The sequence below is a fragment of the Eptesicus fuscus genome, chromosome 15 (assembly GCF_027574615.1).
Source record: "Eptesicus fuscus isolate TK198812 chromosome 15, DD_ASM_mEF_20220401, whole genome shotgun sequence".
Taxonomy (NCBI): domain Eukaryota; kingdom Metazoa; phylum Chordata; class Mammalia; order Chiroptera; family Vespertilionidae; genus Eptesicus; species Eptesicus fuscus.
In genome coordinates, this window is record NC_072487.1 from 1,991,897 (window position 1) to 2,006,140 (window position 14,244).

Here is a 14,244-nt window from a genome sequence, read left to right on the forward strand (position 1 = left end):
TGGTTAGGAGGGTCTGGGTTTTGGGAATCTACTGCAGGTGAGGGAGGGGATGTGTTAGGGGGTGGCAGTTGGTGGTCTGCTGGGTCAAAAGTAGATTCAGAATCAGAAGTGTTAGGGTATGATGTTTCGCATGAAGGAGAAGGGTCTGATGGGTAGAGCAGGACAGAGAGAGGGTTGGGACGGAAGGGTGAAAAGGCCTGGACGTAGGGAATCTCTGACCATTTTCCATTGCGGTGACAGCAATTATCTAAATTGCGCAATGTGTTAAAATGGAAAGTGCCATTATTATCTAGTTTATGTTGTGGCCAAACAGTGTTACAAAAGAAAATGAGGGCCTTGGGCCTGATCTCCCCTGTGAGTGTGCAGAGGGAGTGGGCGTGGCCCACGAGAGAGGAAGGGTGAGTGACAGACCACAGATCCAAAGGTGACCATTTAGGGCAGGCGTCCCCACTGCTGAACAAATCACCACAGAAACGAGGGGTGACCCTCCAGACTGGGCGTGTCCAGTCCAGAAGAACCCGAGCCTGAATGGCTGAGGAGTCTTCTGGCCCAGCGCTAGGACTTTCAAGAAGAGAGACTTTCGAGAAGTCAGAGAGAGAGTGGAAGACTCCAGACGAGGGAAATTGTGGGACATCACTCACCCAGAGAAGACTGGCCGGGTGGATGAGGGTCAGCAGTGGAGAAGGAGAGGTTCCCAGCGTCCTCCTTGGCTGGTTCGGGAGGGTCTGGAAGGGAGGGAGGCCTAATCGAGGCTGGTGATCATGTCACCGAGTAGGATTCGGAGGCAAGCCCAGGACGAGCTGCTGCTGCCTATTGGGGTGAAGGAAGCCGGGGCGATGGCTCCCCATTCCTGAAGAACCCTCCCTGGTTTCAGCACCAAATGTTAGGGTCGACGAAGAGGAAGGCACGAGGCCAAAGTGGTGAGGAATTATGAATTTATTCGGTCATCTGGATAGCAGATGGGCTGAGCGTCAGCACCCAGGGACGGGGAGTCAGAGATTTTAAAGGACTTTTAAGTGGGCATTTTCTGGGCAGAGAATTCTCTGGGCGGTTCCAGATCCTGAAAAGGTCCACAGGAGAAGGATAATGGTCTTAGCAAGCGGAATGTGGTCAAGTGAAGGGGAATGTCTTTTGTGAAGTGGTCTAAAGGTCAGTTCCCAGGGTAGGGGGTATTGATTAGTTAATTGATCAGACCTAACACCTACCTCCACTCCCAACCAGATGAAAGGCATTTCTGTTATACAAGGAACATTTGTGCTTACTCGGGGCAAGGTTGAGTACAGGTATATACAACTTTGAATATCAAATTAAGGTCTTTGAACTGAGACATTTTGGAAATAAGATAAAATTAAAGGTATTTAAGCAGGGGTTAAATTATATACTTAGAATTATGTTGGAAATATTGATCTGAGTGCAGCAATTGGAATGGGAGCCTGGATTTAGGTGATGGTCTCTGATAAAATTAGGGAAGTTAGGAGGGAGAGCTGGGCTTTGTAGGAGATAGAATGAACTTTGTTTCTATAGATTGAGGTTGAGTTGCTTGTTAGATTTCCAAATGGAAGTGCCTTCAGTTTAAGCATATGCAACAGAGGGGGAGAAACTTGGGATGGAGATAATGAAAACTACTTAGTATGATAAAAAGAGTGATTGAGGCACTAATACCTGGTATGTCTACCGCTACAAAAAGCGGATCCTGCAGTCCTTGCCTGTGACAAGGCTTGGTTAGCCATTAGTTCTGTAGGAGGTGAAGGTGATACCACCACATTTTCAGTAGCACGCTGTAATTGAGGATTTTCACTAGGAAGCGTGGCCTTCCTTCTAGTTAGTCTAACTTGGTGTTATAAAGTGTACTTAAATATGCTGATTACCTTGGTGATGCTTAAAAGAGATAAATTGTAGGGACATGATGTTCTAAAGCTCTTCTCTATCAGTGGGAAGTAAAACTGAATATTAAGCAGAAGATTGGTTTTATAAATAGGTTACAGTGCCACATTCTTTAAAATATATGCTGGGAACAGAAGGTAAACACAAAACAGCTCTTGGAGGGCACGTGGAGGAGGTGGTAGATTTCTTGTCTCCAGTGAACTAGCTGTGTGTGTGGGAGTCTGTACCCCGGACACTTACTAACGCAGTGCTTGTGCTTTTCTCATAACTAGGAATTGTGGTGCTTGGAATAAACAGAGCTCATGCCAAAAATTCATTCAGTAAGAATCTCGTTAAAATGGTGAGTGTAAAGATTGAACTCTTTTCTTCTAAAATTAAGCTATAGTGTTGATATCAGTCTGAAAAATGTTCTCTCTTTTTCTTCTTATCCTCCCTGTTTCTATTTAGCTCTCAAAAGCTGTGGATGCTTTAAAATCTGATAAGAAAGTACGGACTGTAATAGTGAGGAGTGAAGTCCCAGGGATATTCTGTGCTGGTAAGTAAATACATTTTATTATGAATTAAATTGCAGTCTAATTTCCCCTCACTAATAGCCTATTATAATGTGTTCTGTGGTTTGAATTCCATTACCCACAATTCCTCTTTGTCTTTTTTTACTGGTTTACAAGAAAAAAGATGCTTTGTCAGTATTAGACACTTTTGTAACATGTGGATTGTTTTGGAAGTTGAAAAAGTAATTTGAGTCATTATTTGTTTGTAGTACATGAATAATATTTCTGAAAGATCAGCTGGGAAGGAAAAATTGTATTTCCTACCCACAACAGTGTGCTCTATGTATTAGTGGCTCAGGAAATACTCCACTTGACGAGCAATAGCTGTGCCAGTACAGTGTGTTACGCATCCTGTAGACATTTGCTCTGAAGGTTGGTGTTTGCAGTAGTGCCTCCCTATGTTCACAGAATGTATTTTCAAATTGGTATCTACAGCAGTGAAAGGTAAATGTTGTTTTCCTATTTATACTGCTGACCAAAATATTATGTTTTCTTGTATTTTCCATATTTCTAAGTATTTCTAAGCCATGAGATTGAGTGAATCTGTTTCAACTAGTAAAAAGTGTAGATGATTAAGATAAAAAAAGCCGATAACATGCAGTATCATTGTAATTTACTAAGAAGTAAATGAAGGGAGAACTTGACTGAAGTATTAAGTTTTTTTTTCTCCAGTAAAAATATAAATGGGATAATCCCTTTGAGGTAACCAAACTTTTGAGAGAATGACAACATACGCTATTTTATTCATTAATCAAGTATTGAACATTTAGTGTATACCCAGAATGATGATGAGAAGATGGAAAAATATTGCTAGGTAGAACCTTTTTAGAGGTGTCTTAGTTGTGAAACTGATATTCTTCAGTTTCATTCTTAAGGGTCCTTAGTTTTCTGAGCTTCAAACTCTGCGGCCTCCACATGAAAATATTGCAGAATTTTACGGTATGTAAGACTATTCCATGCAAATGGGTTATATTTTGGCTTTTGATGTAATGTAGCATACCTACAAGGGTTAGTTTTAACTCTTTTGGTAATCAGAGACAGTAAAGGTATACTCCTCAGCTGCTGGGTGGGGAGGTTTTGCAGTGCAGATGTTTGCTTTTACATCTGTCAAACACAAGTAACTCCATCTGCCTCGTAGGTTGTTCGAGGCTTCATTGCCACAGTGTAACCACAGATAGTCAGTAGTAAGTAACTGATGGCTCTTCATAGTTTTTATAAGGGCTTTACATGTATTTCTATTTTATTCCTTAAAGAATATGGAAAACGTATACCAAGACAATAGCATTCTTCTATCTGTGGCTTTAGGACTAGTGGATATTGCTCCAGGGGACTGAGTCAGATGCCGTGACAGATGGCTGTGAGGTCACTGTTCTCAGGTCCTGGGAGGGCTTTGGTCAGTTTGGGGGCCTTTAAAGAAGCCCTATTATGTGAATCCACAAGGAGTGACAGTGATACTGTGGAGGTAGAACAACACTTCAGGAATAGTGTTAATGACCATAGTGACATTACTGTTGATGCCCAGGAGCTGCCCAGGTCAGAGGAGGTTCTCCCCTCCTCGGCTTGTGGGAGAGAATTCAGACAAGTGACAGAAAGCAGTGTTGAAGCAAAGCAAGTGGATGTAAGGAAGCAAAGCAAGCACATTTATTAAGAAAACACCTGGCATAAAGCACAAGCGGGCAACTGAGCTAGTCTGAGCGCCCCTCCTGGTATGGGTTCAAGGGTTTTATACCCCCCCCCCCAATAGGTTTCAAGGTTCTCCTGTCAGATAGACTAGATTTTAAGGTCCCCCTTTTACGTTGATGTGACTTTTTGCAGAATTTATTAGATCATCTGACAATTTTATCTCGTCAGGTCCCAAGACTGCTGACTTTGTTCAGTGGGTGAGATAAACTACCCTTCCCCCCTTCCCTCTTCCTGCCCTAGCGGCTGTTTATCCTGCCTAACATTGCTCTCTCAAGTGATACCATCCAGATGCTTCTGGGGTTTTTGTTATTTGTCCTCCAGACTTCACCTGTGCTTGGGTTTAGCTGGTACGAATGGCATTAATTGGCTGTTTGTTCTCTTTTTCCAGGCCAGGGTGGCTTACGCTATGTATTCTCTGGTTAGGGAGGAGGGCATGAACCCTTTGCTCTCAAGTGTCCTTGGTGGGGGAGGATAAGTCTTGGGATTCACAGGCTGGCTGCAAGCCGCCCCAACTGTTTGGCCTTGTTTAATTGTCTCGTCTCAGTTTCCCCATTCCACTTTCCCCATTTCACTTCCTAGCTTCTTACTGTCCTGCCACACTGTCTTTTGGGTAGTAATAGGTTTTGTGATTAAAACACTGTCGTTATTGGTAGAATTCTCTTAATCTTACCTATTCACTTGCTGCCCACGTGTTTTGCATTGCTATATTACGTATATTCTTTGAAATAGGCTTTAATGCTTTAGTACATTTTACTGATGTCTTTTATAGGTTGCCTTTTTGGGGACATATTAAGTAATATACCACATCCTTTTACCAGATTAACAAGTTTGCTTTGAATACTTTTTTCAAGTACTAATCAGATACACTTTCTTTGCTGTATATACTTTTAAACTTTTTCATGATTAAGATATCTATGTTTTACCTCATAAGAACTGTTACTGTATTTTGTAAAAAAAAAATCAGTGTTTGAGTTCTAGGAAAATTGGGGCACATCATTTATTAACTCAGTGTGTATAATAGAAACATTCTTTCAAATTTCTCTGAAAGATTTTCTTTGCTTACATGTATTTGAAGCAGTTTAGTAGGTCTGTCTTTATTAATGTGTACAGATTAAGTATAAGTCCAGATAAATTTAAACTTATAGTCTATATTAAAATATTAATTTTAATTAGGCCTCATTTATTAGTTATTGTTGAAGAATACAGTCTTTTACAGAGTTTTAATTTCTATTTTGAAATAGTGATATTCAAAACCAAAATCCTCTAAAACAGTAAATTCATTTATTGATTATTCTCTTAGGTCTCCTACCTCCCTAAAGTTACTCATTTTCCCCCCTTCCCTTTCAGCCCCCACCGAGTTCCTCTTCTGTGTACATCTGTATTCCTGTGCCATCTTGTTCATTTCTGAAAACTTAACGCTTATGAAGCTGTTCTTGCCTCAGATTTCTTGAGGATGGGAACGTCTCTTTTTCTTCTTTGAAAATCATCTTTCATGTTCTCTGGACACAGCACATAATAGGGACTCAGCATGCATTTGCTAAAGTCAGTCCACCTTTAAACTGCCCTGATCACAGGTGTTTTTCAGGAGCTGTGTGTTGGGTGTGTTTGCAGTGTCTCTGATTGTCTCAGACCACCCTCCGATTCACTGGTAGTGTCTCTGGTTCCTGACTTCGGTGAATTGTTCTGTACCATTTTTCTAAGATATTAGAAAAACATAATTAAGCCCTATTAAACTGATCCCTATATGCATTGGAGGTTGGACAGAGTGATTTCTGACTTCCTATTTAAATCTGTTATTTAGAATCAATAACCATATTTCACTTACATTTTAAAATCAAATATTAGTTTAAAAAGTAAAGTAGGTCAAAATGTGTGAAATTTGTACAGAATGTATGAAAAAGTATATAAAGAGAGAAATCCGCTGTCATTCCACTCCCTCTACTCCATTGTTCCTCTAATAAAAATAACACTTTTTATCATATTCTTTATTCTTGTAGTATTTCACTAAACAGATGCATACACATACACATGAATATACAAGTGTGGATGCTGAGGAACTGTTGGCTGTGGTAATGTGAAGTGTGGAGGATGCATGTTGTCAGAGGGTGCGTGAGGTGTTAGCCCCGGTGCCTCCTGCGCTGGACCTGTCTGCAAGTGAGGCTCTGGTTGGAGAGAGAGCTTCTTTCTCCGTCCGCAGTAACAACTGTTACATAAAATTATAGTAAGTGAATGTGCATACACAGTCAATAATTTGAAAAAAGTCGCCAAGTGTGTTAGTATACCTTTTGGTTTAGGTAACTGAAATTGTGACATTAACTGTGCTTCTGAATTATTTGTTACAAACATTTGAGAGGAAAACATTTTTAGACTAAAACAATCTCATTGGGTAAGTCACATGCTATCTTTTTAACGAGTCCCTGTAAGGTCAGGGACCCGATGAAGGGGTGGTTTAGCTGGAGCTCCTTCCCCTGACTTGTAGGGCAGGGCTTTCTTTACTGTTCTGGTAATTTACCATTTTTGAATGTGTTTTCTTTTTAGGCTCTAAAATCTCATGCACTTAAGCATCCTAATGGTCCTATGTTGATTGAGAAAATACATAATATCAAAATACCATCCGGTTATAGTAGAATATTTAAATGAATTTTCTGTTATAAACTACAGTGATATCTAGATACAGAAAAAGAAGTACATCATAGTAATCATGACTGTGGACACTGTTTCCTGTAAGTGTGTGTTTTCAGATGCCATGCCATACCTAAGCATGACTTCAGGTTGGAAATCATTCATGTATACTTCTTTCTGCCTGTACTTTTTTTTCTTTCAAGATTTTTTATTGATTTTTAGAGAGAAAGGAAGGGAGAGGGAGAGAGAAACATCCATGTGAGAAGAGGGTTGCCTCCTGCACGCCCCCTTCTGGGCATCAAGCCTGCAACCAGGGCCTGTGCCCTGACCTGGAATCAAGCCGCAACCCTGTGGTGCCTGGAGGACACCCAACCCACAGGGGCAGGGCTGCCTGCACTTCGTGTAGATAGTGAGACGTGTCATTTCGATAACCAAAGCTCAGTGTGAAGCACTGGCTACATAGTTTACATGAGGTTGGCTTGAGTGTGTCATGTTCTCGAAATTTATTTACATATTCACTAAAATTTTTATCTTGTTTATTTTTATTTTATTTTATTGATTTCAGAGAGGAAGTTAGAAAGAGAGAGAGATAGAAACATCAATGAGAAAGAATCATGGATTGACTGCCTCCTGCATGCCCCTACTGGGGATCGAGCTCCCAACCTGGGCATGTGCCCTTGACCAGAATCGAACCCGGGACCCTTCAGTCCACAGGCCGACACTATCCACTGAGCCAAATCAGCTAGGGCTATCTTGTTTTTTACACACACACACACACACACACACACACATGCACACTCAAAGAAAATCTGAAATCTGCTATTTCAAAATGATTTTGTAGTAACATTTTTAATATATTTCTATAATGAAATTATGAAAAAGTCCTTTTAGTGAGGTTACTGTATTGGTTGTAAACATGTAACCCTAGTCATCTATTTTTGTTCTTTTAGTGTTCTAAATGTAAGTAGAAAACATGTGGGTTGTTTTTACCATAAACTTTTTAAAGTGAAATTTTATGAGAAGTTACTGAGACTGAGAATTTTTTCCTTTGTAATTACTAAAATAAATTATAAACAATTCTTGGTAATTGACTCTTGTAAATAGAACTCTAACTTGAGTGTTTCATTGAATTACACTAGTGTGGTTGTTGTTTTTTTAAAGTAAAGGTAGTTTTGCTTCTGCTTTTGAATTCTAGTAAATTGTGTTCTGACAGAATTTCTCACTAAAATTGTCAACATGCTTGATTGAATGTTATGTGTATTGTTCAAATGGATACAGATGTCATGATGTGATTAGAAGTATAGGCGCTTCTGACTAATAAAGTTATCCAAAGTTGCTTTAGTATCTTAGGCTGTTATATTTATGAATTTGAATGTTAATCCCTTAGAGCAGCGATTTTCAACCTTTTTCTTGTCACGGCACACATAAACTATTACTAAAATTCGGTGGCACACACAAATTTATTGTTGGAGCCATATAGGCATGCAATTTTCTTTGTGGGGAAGTTTTTAATTACGTACTCAATTTCTTTTATATGTATTTGTGTTTTTAGATTTTCTGTTCTTTGTCACTTTTAATAAGTTGTGTTTTTCTGGGAATTTGTCCATTTCATGTAACTTTTCAAATTTATGGGGCCAAGTTTGTTAATATTTGCTTATTGTTTTGATGTTTGCAAAGTCCTTAGTATTATCCCTCCTGTTCATTCTCGGTTTTAGGATTTGTACCTTCTCTGATTTTACATGACAACCCATGCTAAAAGGTTTTAGTTTTTAGAGAATTAACTTATTTGATTTTTCTCTCTTGTTTTCTATTTTAAAATTTGTTTTCTATTTTAAAATTTTGTTTCTGTGTTTCTTTTCTTCAACTTTGGGATGGATTTTTTCCTGTTTCCTATTTCTCGAAGGAGTATCTGATCAGGAAATTTGCCTCCTTGCTTTGTCAGTTACTGTGTGTGAGAGGTCTGTTAAAGTCCACTGTGGTTGTAGAAGTGTCAGTTTTTCTTTCTGTTTCTGTCAGATTTTGCTTTATATATTTTGGTGCTGTCTTATTTTATGCATTCCAGTTTAGAATTCTAATGACTTTTTTAGTGGATCATCGTATTTATTATTGTAAAAGGACCCTCTAGCTTTAGTGATGCTTCTTGCCTTAGTTCCCTTTTGTCAGATATTAAGATGACTTTATAAGTTTCCTTTTGGTTAGTGTTTTCATGTTTTTTACCATTTTATTTTAGCCATTCTGAGCCCTTAATGTATGTCTCTAGTAAGCAGTATAAAATAAGATTTTAAACTCTACTGTTAAAATCTTCTGCTTGAAGAATACCCTCTAGTGTTTTAGTGTGGGCCTGCTGATGACGTGTGTGTGTGTGTGTGTGTGTGTGTATGTGTGTGTGTGTGTGTGTAAAATGTCTTATTTCATCTTCATTTCTGAAGGATTGTTACTGGAAAGGGGACCTGGCCCAGGCGGGTCTGCCTAGGGCTGGCCGGTGGTGTGTGGGAAAGACTTCACCACAGGAGTCCAGGTGGCTGTGAGGGACAGTGAAACAAGAAAGGGCTTAGCATAGAAGCAGCAACAGGAGAGCCAGGCTGGGCTGCCTTAGGTCCCTGGGAAGGCAGAGAAAAGGGGCCTTGGGAAGGGGTTCAGGGGTGAGCCTGGGATGAGCTGCCAATGGTGGCAAGCCTCGTGGGGTCCCTTAGGGTTCAGGAGGTGCATGCCTGTGGGGGAAGTCACATGCCTGTGGGGGAAGGGGAGGGAGAAGGGGACTTGGGGGGCTGCTCCTAGAGGAGACAGTCTGGGTCCTTTGTCTCACAGGGGAACCTTAGGGGCGGTCTTGGGAGGGTTCCAGCAGAATGTTCATCAGCTTTCCAGGTGGGCTCCTCCAGGGCCGTGGTCTCCCCTGATTGGTCAGTGCCGGGGCCGGGGTTGTCAGTCATCGCAGCTGGTCCTGGTGCCGCCCCCCTGGTTTTGCTGCTTTTCTGGGCCTGGAGCTGAAATACAGCGGAAGCCTAGATGTTACCTGTGGGGAGGGGACCTTGTGTGTCTGCTGTAAATCGCTGTAGTGTGTTCAGCTCTCTGCCTCAGTTTCCCTGTTCCACCTGTCCTGGCTCACTGGCCTGTCGCAGGATGGGTATTAAGATTTTTCAAAAGTAGTCTCAGAGTCACAGTACAAATGTTTAACATTCCATAGAGAAAGGTAATTATTTCTAAAACTAGAGGCCTGGTGCACGAAATTCGTGCACTGTGTGTGTGTGTGTGTGTGTGTGTGTGTGTGTGTGTGTGTCCCTCAGCCCAGCCTGCACCCTCTTCAATCTGGGACCCCTTGGGGGATGTCTGACTGCCGGTTTAGGCCCAATCCATGTGGCAGTCCGACATCCCTCTCACAATCCAGGACTGCTGGCTCCTAACCCCTCACCTTCCTGCCTGCCTGATTGCCCCTAACTGCTTCTGCCTGCCAGCCTGATCACCCCCTATTCACTCTCCTGACAGCCTGATCGATGCCTAACTGCTCCCCTGCCAGCCCGATGCCCCCAACTGCCCTCCCCTGCCAGCCCAATCGCCCCCAACTGCCCTCCCCTACCAGCCCGATCGCCCCCAACTTCCCTCCCCTGCCAGCCAGGTCGCCTCCAACTGCCCTCCCCTGCTGGCCCAGTTGCCTCTAACTGCCCTCCCCTGCTGGCCCAGTCACCCCTAACTGCTCTCCCCTGCCAGCCCGGTCACCCCCAACTGTCTTCCTCTCCAGGCCCAGTTGTCCCCAACTGCCCTCCCCTGCCAGCCTGGTCACCCCTAACTGCCCTCCCCTGCAGGCCCGGTCACCCCCAACTGCCCTCTCCTGCCGGCCTGGTTGCCCCTAACTGCCCTCTCCTGCTGGCCCAGTCACCCCTAATTGCCCTCCCCTGCTAGCCCGGTCGCTCTCAACTGCCCTCCCCTGCAGGCCTGGTTGCCCACAACTGCCCTCCCCTGCAGGCCCGGTCACCCCCAACTGCCCTCCTCTGCCAGCCTGGTCACCCCTAACTGCCTTCCCCTGTAGGCCTGGTCGCCCCTAACTGCCCTCCCCTGCTGGCCTGATTGCCCACAACTGCCCTCCCCTGCCGGCCATCTTGTGGCGGCCATCTTGTGACCACATGGGGGCGGCCATCTTGTGCGAGGGCATGATGGTCAATTTGCATGTCACCTCTTTATTATATAGGATAAACCCTAAATCCTGAAGTCCCACACCTGGTGGGTGGGTAAGCTGCACACAGTCACCAGAGGCTGTCATCTTCAAACCTTTGAGCTGTGATTGGTGGGCAGTGCTCGGGCCACAGGCGTCAGGACCATACCCTAGACCCCTGAGCTCCTGGCATGGCTCCAGGAGCCTCCTCTCCAAACCAGTGAGGTCTCCCAGCAGGCGGTGTGCCACAGAGTCAGCACTAGGTGCTGTGCTAGAGGGCACCTAATGGTCGGAACTTGGTGGGTTCCAGGGTGCAGTTCCTGGGGTTCCTTCAGGACTCATCCAGAGTCCCTGTCTGTCCCCTCTGCAGTGCTTGCCTCCTCTTCCATCTACTCCTCTCTCCCAGAGAGCACTACATTTAGCTACTTTTATTAAGCAATGTGTATTAGCCCAGTATACACTGAGCAACATTGTATATTCTCCATTTAAAATCATATTCTCACTGTTAAGGGGCAGTGAGTTGAACCATTATGTCTTTTAACAAATATATTCTACCTTAGATATTTTTTGGCTTTAATAACATTTTTCTTTCATGCTACATTTTAATTCTTTATGGAAAAAGTAGAAGACATATATCAGGTATCCACAGACGTTTAACGTATTGGGTACCCACCACTGAACTTACTAAGCAGTATGGTCTCACAGAGATTAAAGTCCTCGCTGTGTGCAGATTGCAGTCTCATCCCATCCCCCCAGGGATCACCATTTGAATGTGGCATTTATCAGTCCATGCACGGTTTATATGCCGAAATAGCATCCTTGTGTAAAATGGTCATTATCCTGTGTATCTTTTCTGTATATAATTATACTAGTAAGTGTAATTATAGATTCTTCAACATTTTTAGCTCTACCTATATTTATACTAATTCCTTCATTTACACTAGAATTCTTCATTCCATTATGTATTTTTTTCTATCTTATTAACAATCCTTTTGATCAATATTTAGATTATTTACCATTTTTTGCTCTTTTACATATGTTGCATTGAATGTTATTTTCTCATTTCCTTGGGCATGTGTTTGAGAGATTTTCTAGGGTGTGTGAATAACCTCCTATATAATAAAAGGCTAATATGCAAATTGTCCCCTCGGGAGTTCGACCGACCAGGAATTTGATCACTGGCTATGACGTGTGCTGACCACCAGCGTGCGGTGCAAAATGAAAGAAGGCCCTGGCCGGCAGGCAATAGCTGGGGGAAGAAAGGCCCCCAATCGGCCCTGATTGCCGGCCAGGCCTAGGGACCCTGCCCGTGCACGAATTTTGTGCACCAGGCCTCTACTGTGTATGTGTGTGAGAGAGAGAGAGAGAGAGAGAGAGAGAGAGAGAGAGAGAGAGAGAGAGAGAACTGCAGTTCTCACTCTCATAGGAAGTATGTGGGTTCAGAATGTCCCAACCTCAGCTGCTTGGAGCTTGATATTATGTCTAGTCATGATTCATTTATAATGAGCTAATAAGTGACTAAGTAGCTGAGTGTATGCCTTCTGTGCTCTAATTTTATGTTTTCTATTTGTCTATTTATTTAAATGGGGACCTACCCTTCTCAAATAGTTTAATTTTATTAAAAAGAATGTCTATGTTGAGCCACAGAGTATGTGGTTCCTTAAAGAATTCTTTATGTTTATTTTTCTCTGTTTCAGAGTGATAAGCTCATAATTGTGATATTGTCAGTTTGTTCATACGTGAAAGCCAGTGATTCTCAGACGTGATCTGTAGTCACCAGGACAGGCCTCCAGGAAGTGCTTTTCTCCGTAGGAAGGCACACTGTGCCCTTCAGTGGGTTGACATTTGCACTGATGAGGCAAAAGCAGTAGTGGGTAAAACTGCCAACATCTTTGTAAGAACCAAGGAAGTGGCATCAATCTGTAGTTATTTGTGTTAACATTAATGGGTGTATTTGTATTATTAAATAAATAAATATTTTAAAAATTTGTAATTTCAGTTTCTAATAAACTATTGGTACATATAACCTAAACAAAATCTTTTCCTTTAAGAGTTTTAAGGGGACTTAAGATCACAGATTTTGAGAACCACTATTAAGTACACGGTAGATATATGAACAAACAAATACATTATTCTTCCTGATTCTTTGAGAAAGAAAATTTAGGTAATATAGTTCCTTTAACAGATAAATTCAGTTACTTTTAATGTTATGTATGAATTTAAAGTTTTCAATTTATTTCATTAAAATTTTGTTTATAACTAGATTATATTTGTAAATAAAACACTTTGCAGGTGCTGACCTTAAGGAAAGAGTCAAAATGAATTCTAGTGAAGTTGGCCCTTTTGTCTCAAAAATAAGAGCAGTGATTAATGAAATTGGTAAGTATAATTAAATTCTCCTTTAACATGCTGAATCTGACCTGAAATGTCAGATATAAAAAGTTATACACTGTCTTTATATATAAAAATTGTCCAAAACACTTATATAATTAGAAAATCATGACCTAAAACTGATTTTTGTAAAATAACACGTAATATATTTGATTTGAAAATTTGTGAAGAATGTTTTATAATTAAAGAGGCCTCCTATGTATGATGACATGGCATATGAAGATAATTATTACAAAACAAAGAGATTAATTTGGCATTAGCCTTTGACTTAAAGTATCTATAGTTCTTAAGTAATTTCATACACAAATGTGTTTATAGATTTGGAATTTTTTTGTTTTTTACATAAATAGGATTGTATTATTTCCTTAGAATTACAGACTTTTGTATAATATTTACATCTCAGTACATATCAACCTACTTTATTACTAGTACTTTTTAATATACTGCTAAATAGTAATCCATAGCATAGTCTCATCCATATTTTAAAATTATTTCTTTTAAACATTATTCATTAATGAATATTTGTGTTTTTTTGTTATTTATAAACAAGCAGTGAATATCTTTGTATCAAGTCTTTCAGAACATTAATATGTGTATTTATAGGATGGATTCCTAAACATGGAATTACAGTCCTAAGTATAATGTGTTCATTGTACATTTTAATAAATACTGCCAGATTATATTTTTAAAAGGTTGCAATCATTTGTATTTCCATTAATTATATGACAGTACCTGTTTCCTCATATTCCTGTCAGCATTTAATGTTGCTATTTAAAAAAATTTTCAAGGTTAAAAAACAAACATCTTAGCAGTTTAATTTGCATTTCCCCAGATATTGTGTCATGTTTTATCTTAAACTGCCTTTTCACGTCCTCCTTCTCCTTTTTATAGCATTGCGTAATAATTATTTATTTATATAGCGTTGGTCCTGTATCTTTTTTCTCTTCCTCAAATTTATTCCTAGCT

The 14,244-nt window shown here is 40.9% G+C and overlaps 1 protein-coding gene across 7 annotated transcripts in view; it reads left to right on the forward strand.

Moving 5' to 3' along the window:
* Positions 1–14,244, forward strand: part of AUH (AU RNA binding methylglutaconyl-CoA hydratase) — a 187,936-nt gene that overhangs the window by 32,375 nt on the left and 141,317 nt on the right. For 5 of the 7 annotated variants that reach the window (XM_028133124.2, XM_054726828.1, XM_054726831.1 and 2 more), the window contains exons 2-4: positions 2,157–2,224; positions 2,332–2,419; positions 13,180–13,266. In XM_028133124.2, coding sequence (XP_027988925.2) covers positions 2,157–2,224; positions 2,332–2,419; positions 13,180–13,266 — 243 coding nt within the window. Of the gene's footprint in view, positions 1–869; positions 921–2,156; positions 2,225–2,331; positions 2,420–13,179; positions 13,267–14,244 lie in introns of those variants that run through there. The other 2 variants (XM_054726827.1, XM_054726826.1) reach the window with 2 other exon arrangements.